This window comes from Coregonus lavaretus (assembly GCF_964263955.1).
Source record: "Coregonus lavaretus genome assembly, contig: HAP1_SCAFFOLD_369, whole genome shotgun sequence".
Taxonomy (NCBI): Eukaryota; Metazoa; Chordata; class Actinopteri; order Salmoniformes; family Salmonidae; genus Coregonus; species Coregonus lavaretus.
The window spans coordinates 103,103-124,028 of record NW_028159531.1 but is presented as its reverse complement, the minus strand read 5'-3'; the positions used below and the strand labels follow the sequence as shown (position 1 = coordinate 124,028).

The window sequence follows — 20,926 nt, the reverse complement described above, 5'->3', positions numbered from 1 at the left end:
TATTGCCACCAGGGAGAGAGGGAGACAGAGCTGTCAAAATAGCTCATCATCGTCCACAGTCAGAGACGTTTAGTGGCGCTGCACAGTGACTCACCTAGCTGGGTCAGCTTGACACTCAGAATAAACTAATTCATGCAGCTACAGACACCTTAGATTAGAACCTCTCAGACAGCCATCTGGACAGGACAGGACACTCTGTGATGTGACTATGAACAAAACTGGAGTGCCACAGATCAAAGACCACTCTGATGTAGCATCTCCTCTCTTTGAAGTTATAAGGACTCTGAGCACAGCAGGCCAGTGGCAACTTAATTGGGGAGGACGGCTCATAGTAATGCCTGGAACGGAATCAATGGAATGGTATCGACCACATCGAACACATGGTGGTTTCCATGTGTTTGATACCATTCCATTCACTCCATTCCAGCCATTATGAGCCGTCCTCCCCTTAGCAGCCCCCTGTGACTCTGAGGGACTTATTCTGAACCACTTTAACCCAACTGGCACAGAGAGTAGGCATTCCACATAGTAATAATGTCACATAGAGCTTTGTACTGTTGGGCCAGTCCACTTCACACAGTCACCCCAACTCCCTTACATCCACTGGCAAAACACAGCAAGACAAAAAGTTATGCCAGGATTGACAAAAGCCTCAAGCTCCTGAGAGTTCCAGGAAAACATCCCATTGCAATGCTACAGATCTACACAAGACAACAGTGTCAAACAAGCATCCCTCTGCAGGAACCTGGGCCATGTTCTGCCAGCACAAAACTTGGGAAACTTCCTGAAACGGAGATTCCACTTCAAACTTAGTTGAAGTACACTTATTTTTTTTTATTTTCTGTTTGTTTCAAGGTATTTTCAAGGTCGTTGAATGAAACCCTGCTCCCTTGGCAATGGGTCCCTCAAGGCTTAGGAGACTAGTTTCTGTGGAGACAACAAACCCAGTTAACCTGTTAGAATGTTGAATGAGGATTATTGAGTGGGTTGAGACATCCTGTGTCTGTGTGTAACCCTTTACCTGCCTCATCCACTGAGGCATCCATATCAGTCAAGCTTCACTGTTCATGTAGTAATCTACCCTCTAGTGGCAGTACTAGCATCTACACTGCACTACCAACTGAGTTCCTTTGATTACAGCAGCACTGCTTCACTTGACAAGATATGACAACACCAAAACAATTACATCTCTCGGAAATTAGCCACACCAGAACTTCAATTAGAAATATGTCCTTTATTAGACAGAAAAAAACATAGGCTATTATCTGTTTTATGTGACAAGATATACACTTGCTAATCAAAGTTAGTATCAAACATTCTTCAAACAATCCTACAGCACACCTAAGAGGATGAGCAGTGAGCAGGTCACTGTACAGTAGTGTTAAAGCCATATTTTAGTATGGTGGAGTAGACAGGCCTAACTTCCATCCATTATAGATTGGTGAAAACAAGCTATAAGACAGGAACAGCAAATCCACCCCCTTTCTCTCGTTTATCAAAACGTCTTCTTCCATCACCAAGATTCAATACATTTTCATCAAATTAAAAAAACCTTGAACTAATTTTAACAAAGACTATATAAATTGAGAAATAGGCATGTTATGTGTACATCGTCTGAATATACTTATAGAACGGGAAGGCCTCTGATGATGGTCAATGCAGTGTGGTGCACAAGACACACATACATAGATAACATACTGAATCACACTATAAACCTCTCTTACACAAAGAGGAAGAAGAACCCATGACATTTTGAGGGACGTATTTACATCACAAACTTACATGGTCAAGTGGTTTTTCATATAGACTATAATTTCTGTCACCAGTCAAATCATGCATTCCCTTCGCCAATTCATTGCATGGGTTAGATTACACAAGCATGGAAAGTGCATGTATAGTGTTAGACTAAATCAGCTTTAAAACAATAAAAGTTAATTTTATTAGGAGAAAAAATACACCAAATTATTTCAAGTCTGATTGAATCCCTCCACCGCATGTAGGGTAACAGATAGGTCATAGAACAGGTTTCAGACGTCACCAAAGGTTCAGAGCCAGAGTAATGAGGGTAAAACCCGACATGGACAGGGTGCTACGGCCTTGAAACTGTCCTAGGCCTTAATACTTTCGACACAATGGGTGTGTGCCAGAAAACAGGTTTTTCTACTATGCGATTCAGTGACAGTTCAAAACCAGTTTCATGAAACTCACCAACAAGTAACGATTGAGATTCTGTATCACTCGATCCAGTCTCTGGACGAGAGACACGATTAGTTAAGACTATTTGATTATTAACCAAATATTGGCTCATACTGTGAGTCAAGGGGATACGTGACAACCATAGCAACAAGAACGCTCGAGAGGTTACATAGAATAGTAGTTACTATCAGGAAGGCCATTTTATATCCAAAGTGCTCATATAAAGATGACATCTATACGGTCCAGTTTTGATTGGATGTAGTCGATAATAAAATGTACTGTCAAATAGCCCTCTAAAGGGCCTTCACCTTCAGTGTGCCAGACAGACACGTGGTTGAATGAGGTACAGTTAATGTTAACATCAGTAAAAACTACACAGTGGAGAGTTTCACTGCAAAGGGTGCCAATACAAATATTTCAATATTTCCTGATACTGTAGCTGCGGTGACTGACAACACAGAGGAGCATGATGGGATACTGGAGGACTAGGTCTTCTTCTTCAGATCCTCAAAGCGTCGTGACAGGTCATCAAAGTCGATGTCATCAGAGCTCGCAGTGTTCCGTCCAACTCCAAAGGAGGAAGTGGGAAGCGTGTCGGGAACTGAGGGCAGCTCAGGGAGGGCGTTGTTATCGTAGATCTGGGATGAAGGCCCGGGGCCTTTGGAAAGAACATAGGTTTAGATTTACATTACAAATACACCCCAATGCAACTGTTATGCAAAAAGCAAGCAATACTATCGTTGAAGAGATTGACGTGTAGGAAAGGATATATTCATTGAAAACAACTTACCAGAGACCTGGGATGGACCAGAAGGTTTAATAGACAGCTCATCAATCTGAAAAACACACACGCATGTGTTAAGACGATCTCTCTACCCTGCCTGCATGTTGAAATGTTAAAGTTCTATAGATACATGAGAAGGCAGAGGAAAACAATGTTTTGTATGTTAGTATGTGATTGGGGAGGAAGAATCATTGAAGTAGTGCATTGCTGAGAAAGCCAACACCGCTGGGGTAAGAATGAGCAAAAAGCAAGAGCTAATAATATAATTCACCTCAAAATTGCATTCTTCACTGTGAAGAACTTTGCTTCCCTACTACATCCAGTAACATACTAGTTTGACAGCAAGCAGATCTCTCTTTCAGCATATTATACTCACTCAGAGCATTCAAAGACAGTCGTATGCAGTTCAGCACAAGGTTAGTGATTAGCAGTTCATACCAGCTATGGCCCGTTTCCACATTCTATCTGTTCTTATCCAATCCCTATCATGTCGCTGTAGCATAGCACTGTGCTGAAAAGAGATGGCACAAGCAAACTATAATGAACTCCTCTTCCCTGAAAGGTGAACTGGCCGTCTGTCCATCTGTCTGGAGAAGCAGAAGGTGCAGGGGGCTCTGACACTTACAGACTCGTAGGTGGGGGGGCAGCTCGGCAGCTCAGGGGGCTGCCCTCCTCTCATTGGAGGCTGGAAGTTGTTAAAGGCATCATAGGTGCCAACAGAGGGGCCGTTGAACCCTATGGGGCCGGGCATCTGAAGAAAAAAACGAATATAAATAAAAACATCCCATTCATATCAACATCTCTATTTTTCAGTCTTAAAGCTGGAATCCTTAATGGTGAAACAGCCATGTCTGTTAGCGATATTACAACAACAACAACGAAGTTACAGCAAACAAGTAACACTGTTTTCTTCCCCTCTGACATCATTGCACGCGCGATAGAAAAGCACAATATGTACTGCACTTTTTTTTTACCCTGCTGCACGAAGCACCTCGGCAACAAAAACAATAACGTCAGTGGCGTTGTTTCCCCCTACTGCGGACTCGCCAAACAAGAGTTAGGTGTCATTTATGCCACTATTGAAAAGAATGGTCTTACTGCTCCTTTGGGTGTTGGGTAGCTGAACGCTGATGGGGGGCCCATGGGCATGGCTCCAGCGGTGAAGCCGCCTCCACCACCTCCTCCACCGCCTGGCTTCTTGAAGTCAGAGTCCACGTCGATGAGGTCAGCCTCCTCGCCTGTACACACCTCTGGCTGCGAGGGGGAAATAAAAATCCAATGTTATTCATCACGATTCGTAAACAATAGGTGTAGACTAAAAGTTGGTGCATGGTCAATCCAACGTCTGCATTGGCCATGCAGCATTTATGGTGATACGGCCTCTGCAGAAGTCAGGGCATTCATACTACTTGCGCGTCGCGGAGCAGCGCAGAGCTGATGTCAAGGAAGTGAGTTTGTGTTTATAAAGGACCTCCCGCCCCCACATACCGTCAAACAATCATGTCAATGCGGAGCTATACGGAGCCCTCTGCATTGTTAAAAAATTCACGAGGCGCACAGCGATGCTGTACAGAACTTGATTTGGCCTCTGCATGCCTCCGGAGGCTGCACAATTGCGTCACACCCTCCATACGAAGCCTCCGACCACATTTTCGGATCAAGCATAAATTGGCTTTAACAGTGAAATGCTTACGGACCCTTCCCAACAATGCAGAGAGAAATAAAATAGAGAAAAAACTGAAAAGTAATAATCAAAGTAATAATGAATACACAATGAGTAACGATAACTTGCTTATATACACGGGGTACCAGTACCGAGTCGATGTGCAGGGGTACGAGGTAATTGAGGTAGAGATGTACATATAACCAGGAATAAAGTTACTTGGCAACAGGATAGGTAATGAACAGTAGCAGCAGTGTATGTGATGAGTCAAAGGTTAGTGCAAAAAGGGTAAATGCAGATAGTCTGGGTAGCTATTTTGTTAACTATTTAACAACCTATTTAGCAGTCTTATGGCTTGGGGGAAGAAGCTGTTCAGGGTCCTGTTGGTTCCAGACTTGGTAGTATATAAATAGTAGAGTCAGTCAGGGGGTCGGCACAGGGAGACAGGCACACAGGTGAATGGTGGGAGGCAGACTGGTTTCATCATCAGATACTCACTCTGACCATGGCGTCTGACTCATAGGGCACGTTGTAGTTCTTGGCAATCTCAATGAGGTAGCGCTCCACCAGGATCTTAGGAGGAGCCTCTACACTCAGTTTATGCATGAGCTATGGGGTAAAGTAGAGACAGAGAAATATATTTTAGGCACACAGAAACAAACACATCAACATATATCTTCAAGCAGGACATCTGAAAATTCATACCCTATCATTGACAGTCCCGATTTGGTTTGTCCTACAGAGCTTGCCATACTCCTTGCTGTATTTGGCACACAGCTGGTCAGACACCTGTATGGAGAAAGCACAGTATCAAGGATCATAATACAGCAAAAAGTGTACAAACTGCATTACATTTTTTTACTGAGGACTAGTTTCAAGCTTTATTAGTCGTATGTACGGAATACGCATCGTATACATGGTCCAACGAAATGCTTACATGCAGGTTCCTTCTTGACAAGGCAACAACAATAAGAAATAATAAAAGATAAGAATTCAAACAAAGTATATGGCAGTACAATAGAATAATACATTGTAGCATAAGTATAATACAGGAAGGCACAATTTCTAGTCCAATAGTTATATGTGTATTTGGGAAGGGGGGTACGCAAGTGTTTAAATTAGGCAGTATAATAAGACTAGTCCAAGCAACTAGGCATGCTATCTCCAGGGTCAACGCAGCAGCACATTGCATACTACTCACAATTTTGAGCTCGTTGACCTCAGACTGCAGACGTGGGGCTGCCCAGATGAGCGTGGACACAGCCTCCTGCAGACCAGGGTCCAGCTCCCTGTCAAGAAATAGACAAATAGGTGTTAAGGACAGGGCTTGACAGATTTTTTACTGTACAGGGCTTGACAGATTTTTTACTGTCTGAAAGCTCAAATAATTTTTCCAAAAATGAAAAATTGTCTGTAACACCATGGGCCAAAAGGGTGACTTAAAATGGTATTGTATGATGCAACGAACAACTTTACAAAATACAATTCTCATTAGAATACAGAGAATCAGAAAAATGTAGGCCACCCTCTGCCTATTGACTTCTATGCATATTCAGATTGTCTCAAAATAGAACACTGCCCCTTAAAAAAATACAAATATGTCTTCTTGTCACATACACCAGATAGGTGCAGTGAAATGTGTCGTTTTACTGGGTCAGCCATAGTAGTACTATGCCCCTGGAGCAAATTAGGGTTAAGTAACTTGCTCAAGGGCACGTTGACAGATTTCTCGGGTATTCGAACCAGCAACTTTTCGTTACTGGCTCAACGCTCTAACCTCTAGGCTACCTGCCGCCCTTTAAGGCTCTCCTGGAGGATGGTTGGCAATTCTTAAATAGCCTAAATAATATTTTTGCATTACAATTACAACCAAATATGTATGTCTTTATTAAATATTTTCCTTATTTAATAAATAAGGGATCAAATGGCTTAGGCAGGCTACTTCAAATCAAGGCTAAAATATTAAGGTTTTTGTGGAGATCTATTGACAGGATAGGAGGAATTTCACAATTAGGCTACTCTTAGGGCCGGGGCGATACCAGTATCGCGATACTCAGTAGTATTGTGGCAAGGAAACAAAACACTAAGCGGATTTCACTTCTTTAGGAAAACAGCCTTAATGTTGGAAACAAACATTATGTTGTCATCCAGAGTCACATTTATGTATTTTCCAAGCTATAGCACACAATATTTTACACATAGCAGGTTTTTAAAGGACCAAAGAGTTACTGGTATAGTCTCGGCCCTAGCTATTCTAAGAATATTTTTAACACTGTCAGAATGACATGTCCAATGTTGAATTGAGGGGAATAGAGTCAACTCCCAATTTTGAGTGCTTGACATGCGGTTTTTATAACTGGAGTAAGTTAACGCACCCGTTCATCAACTGTGTGTCGGTCATTTATTCAAGAGCGCTGGACAACATTTTTGGGGGATATCGGACATGACAATGACATTAATTTATGCTATTAGCTAAATACTTAACTACCAAGATAACTAGCCAGGCTACACGATATGTTTTGAACTGGCTAACTAGTCAGTCAATTAGTCTAACATTATTTTGTAGGCCATAGCCTACCTGCTGCAATATCTCTCCTCAGGCCCAATCACACTGGCATAAATGCATGGGATGCACACTTGACTTTTCCAGGATTTTCATGGCTGTATGATCCCTGTTTGCTAACCAAAAATGTACTGACTGCAAATAACTAACTAGCAAGGAATATCAACAAATATGCTCTGCGCTTTGATCATCTCGTGACCGCAAGACCACCTGTCAATGCAATAATTCTACTACGATGCGCTCTGCAGAAATTGGGAGAACAGTGCGCAACACATTGCTTGCGGAGGACACTGGTCCAATTCTGATCTGAGCAATTTTTGGATATAGGGATTTTTATTTATTTTTACTTGTCCATCCAGACAACTTACAGTAAATCTATATTCTTCTTGTCCAACTATTTGTCCGGGCCAGGTAAAACAAGCGTTAATGTCAAGCCCTGAAGGATAACCTCAAACACCCATAATAAGGCCAGGAGTTTTTCCTTGACTAGGAGAAATTCTGGCTCTTCTTTCAATTGTCTTTAATCGATTCCTTGCATCCGCTCTCGTCGCTGTCTCAAAACGCATGGGAAGAGAAGTCCCAAGGCTCCTCCCCTCTCTAACCTCATCCAATGTGTTTTGAGGAGGCGGCAAGGAGACATGATGCAAGGAAATAAACAATTGAGAAAGAGCCCCCTTGTCCGAGTCCTCTAGGCTGGCTCACTCACTTCATGGACTGGATGAGGCCAAAGCGAGCCAGCAGCAGGTCACAGTACAGTTCTAGGATCTCCATGGCCTCTACCAAGTAGTCCTCTCTGATGATGTGCTCCACACGGATCCTTGCTCGCTCATCCTTCCCTGTTGACAGATAGTCTGCAATCTCCTTCCGCGCCTTCTGAGCTAGCTCAGCTACAAAGAGACAGAAGATCCATTCTGTAAGCATGTATTTTAAAGACAACCCGAGACACAAACATTTCAATGAACAGAGACTAGGCTATAGCTTGCACAGTGTTTGTGTGTGTATGTAGTTGCCAGGCTCACTTTTCTTTTTCTCCATGAGCTTCAGGCGATTGATCACCAGTCTGAGATTGACCCGGAGTCTTTCTGCTTTGAATCCTCCCCCAAGCATGATGGCCAGCTAAGAAAACAAAATACGTTGGTATTGAAAAGAGGAGCCAATACATACTGGCAAGTCTGACAATTACTTTGCCACACTGACATGCTGTCATCACCCACCATATTGTTTTCACCTATCCTTTGTTCAGAGTAGTGATGGGTCATGCGCACAAGCATCGGCTCTGAGAGCCGGCTCTTTGTAGTGAATCAGAAGAGCCGGCTCGCATCGAGTGAGAGCCGGCTCCCAGTTTTTTGCCCATTCGCTGCTTAGGTTTCACTTTCACAGAGGTCTGTTATGATTGGCCAGCATGGCGACCAGCATGCGGCATTCACGTGAGAATTAAGGATGTGTAAACAGAGAGGGGGCGGGGCAGACACACCACTTGACTCCACTGCAAGTGAAGAGAGAGACAGAGCGGACTGAGGAGCGTGTGTGCGTCTTGCATTGTCGTGTCGTTTAACTATGAGTGACACTAGAAAGCGAAGCAGCATCTGGCTGCAGTTTAAAGATATTGGGAACAAGAAAGCAGAGTGCCTTCACTGCAAAACGAAGGTCACTATAAGAGCAGGTTCCACCACAAACCTGCATAGACATACAAGAACTGTCCATCCTACAGTGCAGTTAGAGGAGAGAGGGCAAGCCAGCTCACCATCTACTGATCCTGGTGTGTCTCATACCAGAACAACAGCTGCTGTAACGTCTACTGCCATCCCCATGCGTGCAAGTATAACCTCTCCTACTGCAACTCAAAGCAAAATAAGTCAGTTTTTACCTAAACTGATGACCCCAGCCAAACAGCACAGTATTGATGATGAGTTGGCTAAAATGGTAGCTTCTGATTTTCAACCCTTTTCCATTGTGGAGGACAAAGGAATGAAAAACTTTGTCAAAGCCCTAAATCCCACATACACTCTACCCAGTAGAAAAACACTTTCCCAAACAATGATCCCAAAACTATATGACACAGAACGTGCATTATGGCAAGAAAGGGTGACAAAAGCTCCATCAGTTTGCCTGACAACTGACTGCTGGACCTCCAGAACAACCTGCTCTTTCATGTCTGTCACTTGCCACTTTATTGAAGATTACAAGATGACATCTTGCCTTCTGGACTGCTTCGAGTTCACCGACAGACACACTGCAGAAAACTTGGCAGTGGAGCTACTAAGAGTGGCAAAAGAGTGGCAAGTAGAGGACAAAGTGGTGTGCTGTGTGAGTGATAATGCTGCAAACATCACCAAAGCCATAAAAGTTTTGAAGTGGACCCATCACCCATGTCTGGCGCATACACTAAACCTGGTGGTTAGAGATGCTCTGAAGGTGATCAAAACAACCGTGGATAAGGTGAAGGCTGTTGTGGAGTTTTTCCACAAAAGCACAGTAGCAGCACAGAAGCTAAAGTCCACACAGCGCCAAATGGGGATTCCTGAACTGAGGCCCAAACAAGAGTGTGCCACCAGGTGGAACTCAACATTTGATATGTTGAAACGAATGCTTGAAATAAAAGATGCCATCATCTCCACCCTGGCCCTCATCAACGCATCTATTGAGCCATTAAGCCAAGAGGAATGGGAGCTGGTGAAAGAGGTCTGCGCCGTCCTGCAACCATTCCAGGAGGTGACTGTGGAGATAAGTGCAGACAGGTACCTAGAACCATTGAAGCATTGTTTTCTCTACTACTATTCAGTCACTATTATACATTGCAAACACAACACATACAGTATAATGCATCACGTATAATATGCCACATACTTTTAAAAAACTAAATTCTAAAAGTTGCTGTTTTCTCTCCTTCAGCTATGTCACAGCCTCGAAAATGCTCCTGCTTTGCAAAGGTCTGCAGCTGGTGACAGCCGAGAACCAATGGACAGTAACTGTGCAGAAAGTGAAGGAATTAGTTGCAGCTCTTTGTTCAGCCATGGACCGCAAATTTCTGCGGATGGAGTACAACACTGTCCTTTCAGAAACTACCTTATTGGATCCAAGGTTTAAAAAACTTGCCTTCAGTGATCGTAGAGCTGTTGATGAAGCTCTTCAGAGGATTAGTGCAGCAGCAGCAGCAAAATGCACCCCCAGCAGCCAGCCAGCTCCACCATTACAGGGCCAAGTGGAGGAGGAGCAGCAAACCTCTGCTGTTTGGAGGCTTTTTGATGACAGAGCTACAGGAGATGCTTCAAGGAGAAATCCGACAGCTGATGCTATAATGGAGGTGAGGAGCTACCTTGAGGAGCCCCTCATCCAGAGAGCAGAAGACCCACTGAGCTGGTGGCAGGCCAAGGCCTCAGTCTTTCCACTCCTGGTGAAGGTGATGGAGGGGAGACTATGTATTGTTGCCACATCAGTTCCTTCTGAGAGAATCTTCTCCAAAACAGGGCAGATACTCACGGAGAGGCGAAATCGTATCAGGCCTATCAGCCCATCCAAGCTGAGGCATCTGATCTTCCTGAATGCCAACCTGCCCTGAGGACTAATGCTGTTTGCTGGAGTTTGGTTCTGGTTTTGATTCTGTTCTGTGGATTTGTTTGAAGTTTATTGTTAATTTGTGCAATAAAAAAGTTTAATTGAAATAAACAAATGTAAGAGTGGTTTTGTCACAGAATAAATGCACAGAATTAGGCATTATAAGGTCTCTCATAAAAACACTGAAAGCAAAAGGGTTTTCAACACATAAACCATGATTTTTTTTCAAAGTTAAGGTAAAATATAGGCTACAAAAGATCCTAAATAAAGAGCCGTTCGGGAGTCGAAAGAGCCGGCTCTTCTTTGGGAGCCGAGTCAAAAGAGCCGGCTCTCAGAAAAGAGCCGAACTTCCCATCATTAGTTCAGAGAACGTGAAGATGACGCAGATGAGGGAATAAGGAGAGGGAATAAGGAGAGGTTTCGACCCTAGTGAGTCATCACCATCATGTGAGCTGGTTGATGGCCACACCAGTAACTACAGCCAGGTAGGACTGAAGCGGACATATAAACAGACAGCCATTGAGCCATGTAGCTAATTTAGCTAGCTAACTAAACTGACAGTAGTATCCACCCTCTGAAACCAATACCACTGGCTAACTAGCTTACATAGCCTCTATCGGAAATACAGAAAGTACACACATTACTTTGTTGAATTAACTAAATCCATGTTGATGGATCACATAGTAAAGGAATTGGTTAGCTAACTAGCTAGTTTGCACAACCGGGATGAAGAAATCTAGTTAGCTAACTACTAGTAACGTTATGCTAGCTAACGTTAGCTAGTTTGATAAACAAAGCAGTGCTGTTCGATTCAAAACGTATCCAGCTAGCTACAGTAATGTTACCTGTAAAAACGATCAACCAATAAAAGCCATAGTATATATAATTTACATTTTATATCTAATGAATACAATTTTTTGACATTACCTGTTACGGTCGTCAGCTAGGTAAACAGCAACTTGTCGATTGTTTGACTTCCGTGAATGTGATCCCTTGCTTCTTCAATCACAAAAAGATTACTGAGTGACGTCACGGGAATCTTTCAAAACGTGGGCGGTTCACATCTGCTGTTTACACCACTAGAAGGCGATGGTGGATTGGAGAGCCATAAACTAGATTTTAAATAAATTAGACCCAATGCCAAAAATGTACAGTACGCTAGCTCCATAGCCAGTGATGTTTTGAGGAAGACGACCACAATATATCTGGTCAAACTGCACAGAGCAGCAAGGCTGAATTTCAAAACTACACCCCACAGCTAAATTTTTTAAAACCAGAAAAACCCTTAATACTCACATGAAAAATAAGCTGCAAGTAGTAGTGTGAACCTTCAACAATAATCACTAATTGAATCAACGATTTAGCTAATAATAATAATACATGTTTTTGTCACGTAAACCGGATAGGTGCAGTAAAATATGGTTTTACGGCATGGGTCTACTCATTCCACGGAGAGCCGAGTGTCTGCGGGTTTTCGCTCCTCCCTTGTACTTGATTGATGAATTAAGATCACGGATTAGTAAAGAACTCCCCTCACCTGGTTGTCTAGGTCTTGATTTAAACGAAAAACCAGCAGACACTAGGCCCTCCATGGAATGACTTTGGCACCCGTTTTACAGGGTCAGCCATAGTAGTATGGGGCCCCTGGAGCAAATTATGGTTGAGTGCCTTGCCCAAGGGCACATCAGCAGATTTTTCACCTGCTGCCCCAGATCGATTAGCTGAACAGATCAATAGTGTGAATCTAATTGGTCACAAAAAGTCTGAATAAATTACATAATGACAAGTCTTGCTTTTTTTATTATTGCAAATTACAAACTTGTGAGCACTGGTTAACATAAATTACAGCTTTCTCGTTTAAAAAATCTGTACAAAGAAATATGCATCATCATAACACATACATCATCATAACAATCTAAATTCCCACGGGGGCCAGTATGGAAAACCCCCGAAAAAAACATGTATGCACTAACTGTAAGTCGCTCTGGATAAGAGCGTCTGCTAAATGACTAAAATGTAAATGTAAATTTACAACTTGAGTTTGCTGGCTGAGACTTCTTTGTGTTTCTTCTTCTTGGAGCCCGGGTCCTTGGCTCCTTTGATCTGGCTCTTCACTTGGTCTTGTAGTTGGGAGAAGAAGGCAGAGGAGGAGCGGAGAGCTTTATCCTTCCCCTCATCCTTGAACAGAGAACAAATAAAAAAAGCTCAACATCTATTTTTAAGAAACTATTTGCAAGTGTGACTGACAGCTGAATCCTAGCTATTGTAATACTTACAAATGAAAATGTGTGGAGCACACAATGGCCTTATCAGTCTATATTGCTCACACAGAAATATAATGGAGGGGCTTGTATTTGAAAGACAACGTTAACTAAATATAAAAAACGAGACATGCAGAGAGAAAGAAAACACTGACCTTCAATAATGTTGCTTTGCCTCCCTTTGTGAGTTTCTTGAGGTTTTCTGCCACCTCTGCCTTTGATTGTTTCTTATTCTCTCCAGTTCTGTTAGCCTCCTTCAGTTTCTGTCTCTTCTCCTTCTCCTGGATCTTGATGCGCTTCACCTTCTTCTTCTTGCGTCTGTCTCGTTTCTTGTCTGTGGAGGTCTTTTCAGAGTCACCCAGCACGTCGCCAGCCTTGTTCTTCTCCTAAGATCAGAAAGGAAATGGTGTTACCCTGTCCTCAGAAGCATCTACTAAAAGGCTACTATGATGGACAGCACAGTAGTTCATTGGTTGTCTTCAACCCTTGAATGCTTTTGTATGCGTCAGTGTCCTCTACTAGAATATGATTTCCCATAACGCCTTCATGAAATGTTATGGAGAGGTATGCATGACAAACCTTGACTTCCTCTGGAGCCAATAGAGTGGCATTACTAGCACTGACTGGAGCGACTTCCTCCATAGCAATAGAAGGCAGATTGGAGACAACTTTCACTTCAGGAACAGGCTGCATGACAAAGAAAAAAACATCAATATTGTGCAAAAAGCGTTTCCACATTTGTACAAAATCCTTCATTATAAACTGGGTTGTTCGAGCCCTGAATGCTGATTGTCTGAAAGCCCTGGTATATCAGACTGTATACCACGTGTATGACAAAACATTTATTTTTACTGTTCTAATTATGTTGGTAACCAGTTTATAATAGCAACAAGGCACCTTGGGGGTTTGTGGTATATGGCCAATAAACCACGGCTAAGGGCTGTATCCAGCCATTCCACGTTGCGTCGTGCATAAGAACAGCCCTTAGCCGTGGTATATTGGCCATATACCACACCCCCTTGTGCCTTATTGCTTAAATATACCATCTTTAAAGACAAGCATAAATTCTGGTTGTCATGCAAATGCTAGTGTTTAGTTAGGGGCGGCAGGTAGCTTAGTGGGTAAGAGCGTTGTGCCAGTAACCGAAAGGTCGCTGGTTCTAATCCCCGAGCCGTCTAGGTGAAAAATCTGTCGATGTGCCCTTAAGCAAGGCACTTAACCCTAATTGCTCCTGTAAGTCGCTCTGGATAAGAGCGTCTGCTAAATGACTAAAATGTAAATGTAGTTTATTAGGATCCCCATTAGCTACTGCACATGCAGCAGCTACTCTTCCTGGGGTCCACATAAAACGTATAAATACATGACATGTACAGAACAGTAATAGACAAGAAAATCATAAGATATTACATTAAAAATAAGAGTTATATATAGGAAAGAGAGACGACAAAAATACTACTTACACACTATTCATATATACAGTACAGTTAAATTGGATCTTTAGAAAGAGGAGAGGCGCTGTGACACAATGTTTTTTTAAAGCTAAACTTGCTTTTTAGCATTCCACGATGACATGGTTCTATACATAACTGAGCGACGCATTAAATCTGTTTTTGGTTTGGGTACCGTGAAAAAACCTATAGTGGTGTGTCTGGTGGGGTATGTCTGTTTGAAGTGTATGCAAATAGATTATACAAGTGGTTAGGCATTTTCAACACACAACTGTTTCTTAAAAAGACTAGAAGTGAAGTAGTCAATTTCTCCTCAACCATGAAAGACTATCATGCATGTTGTTGATGTTAGTTCTGTGTCTGCAGTTAAGGGCAAGGGCAAGGCGTGCTGCTTTGTTTTGAGCCAGCTGCAGTTTTGCAGTGTCCAGGGCACAAGGAAACATTGACAGGAAAACTCACCGGTTTGGGTGTGAAGTGGAAGTTAGAGAGAGCGTCAAGTTTAAGGAATAGAGAATCCATGAGCTTTTGAATTTCTACATGGGCTGGGTTTTCTTCTTCCTCTGTCTTTTGCTGAAATACAAGGGAAATAGATCGAAATAATAAAAATAATAAATTCAACAAACAAAAAATGCATTCATTGCAATATAGAGAAAAGCCAAGTATGTTCACACTAAAATATAATGGAATAACTACCTGATTCTGCTTGAGGTACTCTTGCTCATAAACCTCTGCAAGGCTCAGCTTGCTCTTCTCATGGTCCAGAGTCAGCCTCTTCTTGTACTCAAACACCTCTTCCTTAGGCTTCTCCTTGCGCACCACATCATCCCACACCTTGGAAAAAAATACATGTCAGAAAATAAAAATTGCCTTTGAAATGTGCCAATGCGGTTACATCGGAACTAAATACTGGATAGACCTATATTTGTTCCACCCATTTACTCAGAATGAAACGATGATGACACATTCAGCTGGATCCAACTGAGAATAGTTGTTCAGTTTGTTGTCAAGATGGAGTTAACAGTCTCTAAAGACGCGTTAGCTGACAACGTCACGAAAATGATCCATGCGATTCAATGGTGCAGACGTTGGTGTGTTGTTGAGATTCTGAAGGGCCAGATACTGTAGCATTGACAAGAAGCTGCCATGTGGGGAATCTTAGGTGACTCTTCTCAGCTAGTTTGATCTTGTTCTTGATACTATGTCTTGTTTTTAGGTGTTTTGACTGATGTCATGTCTATGCTAAAATGGCTCAGATTCACTAGCTAGCTAACCAACAGCTATGACGATGTACTTGAAAGACAAGTTCTCATTGTGCAAATGTATGTTTTCAATAAACATTGGAGACATATAGTTTAAATGTTGTCAGCAATCTAAGCCAACCCGGTCTGTTTTGCCCCATAGTTGAGCATGCGTTGGTTTTGTTGCTATACACTGACCTGGTCTTTAATTCTCTGCTTGATGATGTCCTCCAGCTGCAAAGTGGTTTCCTCTGTTACAGCAGGGGCTGAGAGAAAACAGAGTAAATGTTACCTGACTGAACAAACCCCCTCTCTCTCTCACACACACAGCCGACACAAACTTGCAGTAAGTAAAATACTAAATAATCTCCAACAGGAATGACAGCTAAACTGAACAGACTGACAAGTATGTGGTACGTACCCATCCTGGAGGCCGAGTCAAATGCCACATCCACCTCCAGAAGGCTGTTCTCTGGACGAGTCTGAGCAGACACCTCTCCTGTCAGTTGCCATGGCTTCTCTCCCATGGCAGCCTTTTCCAAATCCTGGATCTTTTCAGCCATCTGTGTAAGGTAAGAATTTACCATTTCATTAGTGTGCTACATAAAGTTCTATATACGGCAGATGAAATGAGAGTAAATGAAATTACACCCAACCCAATTTAGATATTCTGAAACAACCCTTGAGGAAAAGCTTGCCTTGTCTTGTCGTTTCTCAAAGGATGATTTGGATTCAGGTTTTGTAGCATTTTGAGACTTTCCTCCAAAGATGTCCGCCATCTCTTCTCCCTCACTGTCGTCACTTTCTCCAGGTAGGTTAAAGGTCACCCGTTTCAAAGCCTCCTTGGCTTGTCTGCACTCTTCATCCTCAACGAAGTCCCTAAAACAGCAAAGGAACAAACACAACACGTATCTTAAGTACAAAATGAATATCCCTCCCCTATATTCCCTATTGATGCAATTCCAACCATGACATTAATATGAGATTCCTGCATCAGCCACTTACTCATTTTCTTCATCATCATCTTCATCTTGCATCCCATCCATACTGTTGTCCTCATCCTCTGCGTCTGATTGGTCAGCTGTTTGTGCAGGATCATCATCCACAGCATCAAAGAAGTCTTTGTACTTCAGATTCCTGGAACTTTTCAGCTACAGAAAGAACATAGTACATTAATAGGAATTTAATCAGTGTGTTGGTCTACAGTAATGACCAGAAACACCAAACACATGTAGCTGAACAGTAGCTAGGTCTGGCAGAGAGAAAAGCAATATGATACATACTGTGCTTGTCTTTTTGTTTTCTTTGGAAGAAACATTTTCACCGAAGAGGTCTATGTCTTCATCTTCATCTCCAGAGGGCAAGTCCTGGAAATAGTCTACATCATCATCCCCCTCCTTCCCCTCCCTTTTGTCCATATCGTCCAAAAAGGACTCCATCTCTGAGAGCTTGAAGAACCTGTCATCAACCTCTGATGGAGGACCCAGTGGTTTTGACTCTCTCCCCGCTGAGCATTTCTTCTGTTTAGCTTGTTTTTCTAATGCGTCCACATCAAAATCTACATCAGAGTCCTCGTCTGTGTTATCCCCTCTCAAGGCATCCATAGCAGTTTTAAGCATGGGTGGTTCTTCTCCTTCCCCATCTTCCAAATCCCCATCTCTCATCTCCTCTTCTATGTCGTCACCATCTTGTTCATCCCCTTCATCTGGCTCCTCGTCAGCATCCTCTTCATTAAACAGGATACTCAGAGCTGTATCCAAGGCAGCCTGACTCACTGCTGTCTCAAAGTGCTTCAGCACTGCAGTATTCTGGAGCTCCAGCTCCTGCCATATCTGTTCCTCATCAAAGTTCTCAACCACCAGCTGGTCCAGAGGGCTTCCCTTTGAGTCTTCTGGCTCATGGGTTTTGTGTAAATCATACAGGGTCTTAGTGAGAGAAGTGAAGTCTGTTGCCACTCCATCCTGAAGACTATACACACAAAGAAAGAATACAACTAGCAATGTTTGTTAACAGCATTCTTCAAGTAGTACAGTGGTTAGTAGCAGTCTTCTTCAACCAACCCTGGCTTTGAAAACCCACAGGGTGTGCATCGGTTTGTTCTAGCCCAGTACCCACACCTGGCTCAACTAATCATGGGTAGCTAAATTATTAGAATCAAGTTTATCGGTGCTGCTGGGCTATCTTTAAGAATATTTGATGACGTGTTCTAGCTAACTAGCTATCCAAACAGGGAATGCTTGCTAGATGCTAGCTAGCCTTAGCATTGTGTAACGATGGCAGCAAGTGAGTGAATTGATTTTAAGTTAAACATATCTGGATATTATTATAAAGATGTTGCACTTACCTAAGAAAATTTTCTGGATGTGCAGTTTTTATGTTTAGTAGGTTTAAACAGCTCTCCAACGTGTTACCTATTTCCCCGGTAGCCATCGTTTTTCCCTCACATGGGAACATGTGTGTAACAAGAAAATATGCTCCCCCCGGAAACAAACCTCTGTTGTGCTACAAAGATCCGGATAGCAGGTCCGGTTTAGATTTAGCTAGCTGGATAGACAACATTCATATCCCAAATAACTGTATTTACAAGTGCAACATACGTTTTTAATTGAAAAGCAATATACGTGTGCTCTATCCCATTGTCTTGACATTCAAACCGATTCGCTATCCTACGTTGCACGAATCTTCGAAAATATGGCGGCGTCCGTGTTGAAGGTTGCATGTAAGTATAGATATCTAGTAACTATCTGTTGTTGTTAGCCAGCTTGCTAACGTCAGGTTATAAATAGTGTTTCACATGTCAGAAACAGTCTCTTTAGACGTTTTTATCTCGGGCTACACAACAAAAGAAGCTAGATCCACCGTTGTTAGTGCAGAATTACTTTTAGCAAGTGTTCCCTGTTGCTAGCTACTTGACTTATCCAGGTAGCATATTCAATCAAACATGATCCGTACTCCGGAGGAGAAAAAAAAACGGTTTGGCAGTATGGCAGAACTAAACACTCTGTTTCTTTAGTTACAGGTCTCTCAAAGTGTGTTCGTCACACTTGTTCTCCAATGCTGAGGACACTTTCAACCTCAACACCACTCTGCCAAGGTATTCCAGGATCTGTCTGGAAACTGGGAAGGCTGAATCACATTGCTATAGCTGTACCAGACATGGAGAAAGCCACTGCTCTTTACAGAGATGTGCTGGGGGCTCAGGTCAGCGATAAAGTTCCCCTTCCTGAGCATGGAGTCTACACTGTCTTTGTGGAGCTGGGTAACACCAAGCTGGAACTGCTGCACCCACTCGGGGAGAAGAGCCCCATTGCAGGCTTCCTACAGAAGAACAAATCTGGTGGGATGCACCATATCTGCATTGAGGTGAGTCAGTCTTAGCAATGCTGCATGTGCTGTTCAGCCCACATGAATGGGCTGTATTCACTCACTCTATCCTTATCTCCTTGTCGGTTCTCTAATGTAATCATATTGTATGTTATTTTTGTGATTTCAGGTTGATGATATCAATGCGGCGATAGTGGATCTGAAGGCTAGGAACATAAGAACCCTGTCAGCTGAACCACGGATAGGTGCTCATGGGAAACCTGTCATGTTCCTCCACCCAAAAGACTGTGATGGAGTACTCGTGGAACTGGAGCAAGCCTGAATACCCACAGGTCTCATAAACTCTGTAGTTCACAATTAGCCGGTTTGAAAATTGATTCATTATTGCACTTTTTCCACCAGTAATAATGATAGCAAATGTAGATTTTTTTAAATATGTGTAATACCAGGGTTTTGAGCTTGGAAATATAAAACAGTGGGGAGAACAAGTATTTGATACACTGCCGATTTTGCAGGAGACGGAATCTAAAACAAAAATCCAGAAAATCACATTGTATGATTTTTAAGTAATTAATTTACATTTTATTGCATGACATAAGTATTTGATACATCACAAAAGCAGAACTTAATATTTGGTACAGAAACCTTTGTTTGCAATTACAGAGATCATACGTTTCCTGTAGGTCTTGACCAGGTTTGCACACACTGCAGCAGGGATTTTGGCCCACTCCTCCATACAGACCTCCAGATCCTTCAGGTTTCAGGACTGTTGCTGTCGCTGGGCAATACGGACTTTCAGCTCCCTCCAAAGATGTTCTATTGGGTTCAGGTCTGGAGACTGGCTAGGCCACTCCAGGACCTTGAGATGCTTCTTACGGAGCCACTCCTTAGTTGCCCTGGCTGTGTGTTTCGGGTCGTTGTCATGCTGGAAGACCCAGCCACGACCCATCTTCAATGCTCTTACTGAGGGAAGGAGGTTGTTGGCCAAGATCTCGCGATACATGGCCCCATCCATCCTCCCCTAAATACAGTGCAGTTGTCCTGTCCCCTTTGCAGAAAAGCATCCCCAAAGAATGATGTTTCCACCTCCATGCTTCACGGTTGGGATGGTGTTCTTGGGGTTGTACTCATCCTTCTTCTTCCTCCAAACACGGCGAGTGGAGTTTAGACCAAAAAGCTATATTTTTGTCTCATCAGACCACATGACCTTCTCCCATTCCTCCTCTGGATCATCCAGATGGTCATTGGCAAACTTCAGACGGGCCTGGACATGCGCTGGCTTGAGCAGGGGGACCTTGCGTGCGCTGCAGGATTTAAATCCATGACGACATAGTGTGTTACTAATGGTTTTCTTTGAGACTGTGGTCCCAGCTCTCTTCAGGTCATTGACCAGGTCCTGCCGTGTAGTTCTGGGCTGATCCCTCACCTTCACCTTTTATACAGGTAACGAGTTCAAACAGGTGCAGTTAATACAGGTAATGAGTGGAGAACAGGAGGGCTTCTTAAAGAAAAACTAACAGGTCTGTGAGAGCTGGAATTCTTACTGGTTGGTAGGTGATCAAATACTTATGTCATGCAATAAAATGCAAATGAATTACTTAAAAATCATAGAATGTGATTTTCTGGATTTTTGTTTTAGATTCCGTCTCTCACAGTTGAAGTGTACCTATGATAAAAATTACAGACCTCTACATGCTTTGTAAGTAGGAAAACCTGCAAAATCGGCAGTGTATCAAATACTTGTTCTCCCCACTGTATATATTGGTTTGTTTTCCTATTTTTAAGAAAATATTTATCTGCCTTAAAAGTTAGTGTCTATTTGCCTCTGCTCTGAAAAAATGCAATGATTGACTCTCTAAGCACTGTATGGTGTGTCAATTCACATTTATTAATT

General features: G+C 42.7%; 4 protein-coding genes across 7 annotated transcripts; 2 read left to right on the top strand and 2 right to left on the bottom strand.

Moving 5' to 3' along the window:
• Positions 1–1,214: 1,214 nt before the first annotated feature.
• On the bottom strand, positions 1,215–11,786 carry LOC311122750 (IST1 homolog). Of its 3 annotated transcripts, XM_084197074.1 has the most exons (11): positions 11,689–11,748; positions 10,303–10,811; positions 8,226–8,322; positions 7,913–8,093; positions 5,845–5,932; positions 5,349–5,432; positions 5,142–5,252; positions 4,079–4,234; positions 3,606–3,731; positions 2,987–3,032; positions 1,215–2,854 (listed from the first exon to the last, which is right to left on the bottom strand). In XM_084197074.1, exons 3-11 carry the CDS (start codon positions 8,311–8,313, stop codon positions 2,682–2,684), a joined length of 1,053 nt encoding a protein of 350 aa, XP_084053200.1. In that variant the 5' UTR covers positions 8,314–8,322; positions 10,303–10,811; positions 11,689–11,748; the 3' UTR covers positions 1,215–2,681. The 3 variants fall into 3 exon arrangements, with proteins under 3 accessions (XP_084053200.1, XP_084053199.1, XP_084053198.1); XM_084197073.1 differs by lacking the exon at positions 10,303–10,811 and having other exon boundaries at positions 11,689–11,786; XM_084197072.1 differs by lacking the exons at positions 10,303–10,811; positions 11,689–11,748 and adding an exon at positions 8,951–9,040.
• LOC311122749 (E3 SUMO-protein ligase ZBED1-like) lies at positions 9,266–10,765 on the top strand (the record flags this gene model as incomplete). The annotated part of the gene is made up of 2 exons (XM_084197071.1): positions 9,266–9,944; positions 10,099–10,765. The coding sequence occupies exons 1-2, from the start codon at positions 9,358–9,360 to the stop codon at positions 10,763–10,765; spliced, it is 1,254 nt and encodes a 417-aa protein (XP_084053197.1). The 5' UTR covers positions 9,266–9,357.
• A 752-nt stretch (positions 11,787–12,538) lies between the features above and the next one.
• On the bottom strand, positions 12,539–18,160 carry LOC311122748 (U3 small nucleolar ribonucleoprotein MPP10-like). The gene is made up of 11 exons (XM_084197070.1): positions 18,053–18,160; positions 16,992–17,676; positions 16,714–16,859; positions 16,407–16,587; positions 16,130–16,271; positions 15,907–15,974; positions 15,164–15,301; positions 14,930–15,040; positions 13,602–13,709; positions 13,178–13,408; positions 12,539–12,939 (listed from the first exon to the last, which is right to left on the bottom strand). Exons 1-11 carry the CDS (start codon positions 18,136–18,138, stop codon positions 12,790–12,792), a joined length of 2,046 nt encoding a protein of 681 aa, XP_084053196.1. The 5' UTR covers positions 18,139–18,160; the 3' UTR covers positions 12,539–12,789.
• Positions 16,196–19,444, top strand: LOC311122752 (methylmalonyl-CoA epimerase, mitochondrial-like). 2 transcript variants are annotated; one of them, XM_084197075.1, is made up of 3 exons: positions 16,196–16,280; positions 18,722–19,071; positions 19,202–19,444. In XM_084197075.1, the coding sequence occupies exons 2-3, from the start codon at positions 18,763–18,765 to the stop codon at positions 19,352–19,354; spliced, it is 462 nt and encodes a 153-aa protein (XP_084053201.1). In that variant the 5' UTR covers positions 16,196–16,280; positions 18,722–18,762; the 3' UTR covers positions 19,355–19,444. The 2 variants fall into 2 exon arrangements, with proteins under 2 accessions (XP_084053201.1, XP_084053202.1); XM_084197076.1 differs by lacking the exon at positions 16,196–16,280 and adding an exon at positions 18,298–18,427.
• The last annotated feature ends 1,482 nt before the right edge of the window (positions 19,445–20,926 follow it).

What these genes read in the sequence shown, in the direction of transcription:
- LOC311122750 (XM_084197072.1), bottom strand. An exon ending in AGGTCAACGAGCTCAAAATT is followed by an intron (nt 5,433 to 5,844) that starts GTGAGTAGTATG and finishes TTCTCCATACAG; the next exon opens with GTGTCTGACCAGCTGTGTGC. An exon ending in TCGGGACTGTCAATGATAGG is followed by an intron (nt 5,253 to 5,348) that starts GTATGAATTTTC and finishes TTTACCCCATAG; the next exon opens with CTCATGCATAAACTGAGTGT.
- LOC311122748 (XM_084197070.1), bottom strand. Translation starts at nt 18,138, where the DNA reads ATGGCTACCGGGGAAATAGGTAACACGTTGGAGAGCTGTTTAAACCTA. An exon ending in TCCACTTCACACCCAAACCG is followed by an intron (nt 13,710 to 14,929) that starts GTGAGTTTTCCT and finishes TTTGTCATGCAG; the next exon opens with CCTGTTCCTGAAGTGAAAGT. An exon ending in TGGCTCCAGAGGAAGTCAAG is followed by an intron (nt 13,409 to 13,601) that starts GTTTGTCATGCA and finishes TTCTGATCTTAG; the next exon opens with GAGAAGAACAAGGCTGGCGA.
- LOC311122752 (XM_084197076.1), top strand. Translation starts at nt 18,400, where the DNA reads ATGGCGGCGTCCGTGTTGAAGGTTGCAT. An exon ending in GTCCGTGTTGAAGGTTGCAT is followed by an intron (nt 18,428 to 18,721) that starts GTAAGTATAGAT and finishes CTGTTTCTTTAG; the next exon opens with TTACAGGTCTCTCAAAGTGT. An exon ending in TGCACCATATCTGCATTGAG is followed by an intron (nt 19,072 to 19,201) that starts GTGAGTCAGTCT and finishes TTGTGATTTCAG; the next exon opens with GTTGATGATATCAATGCGGC.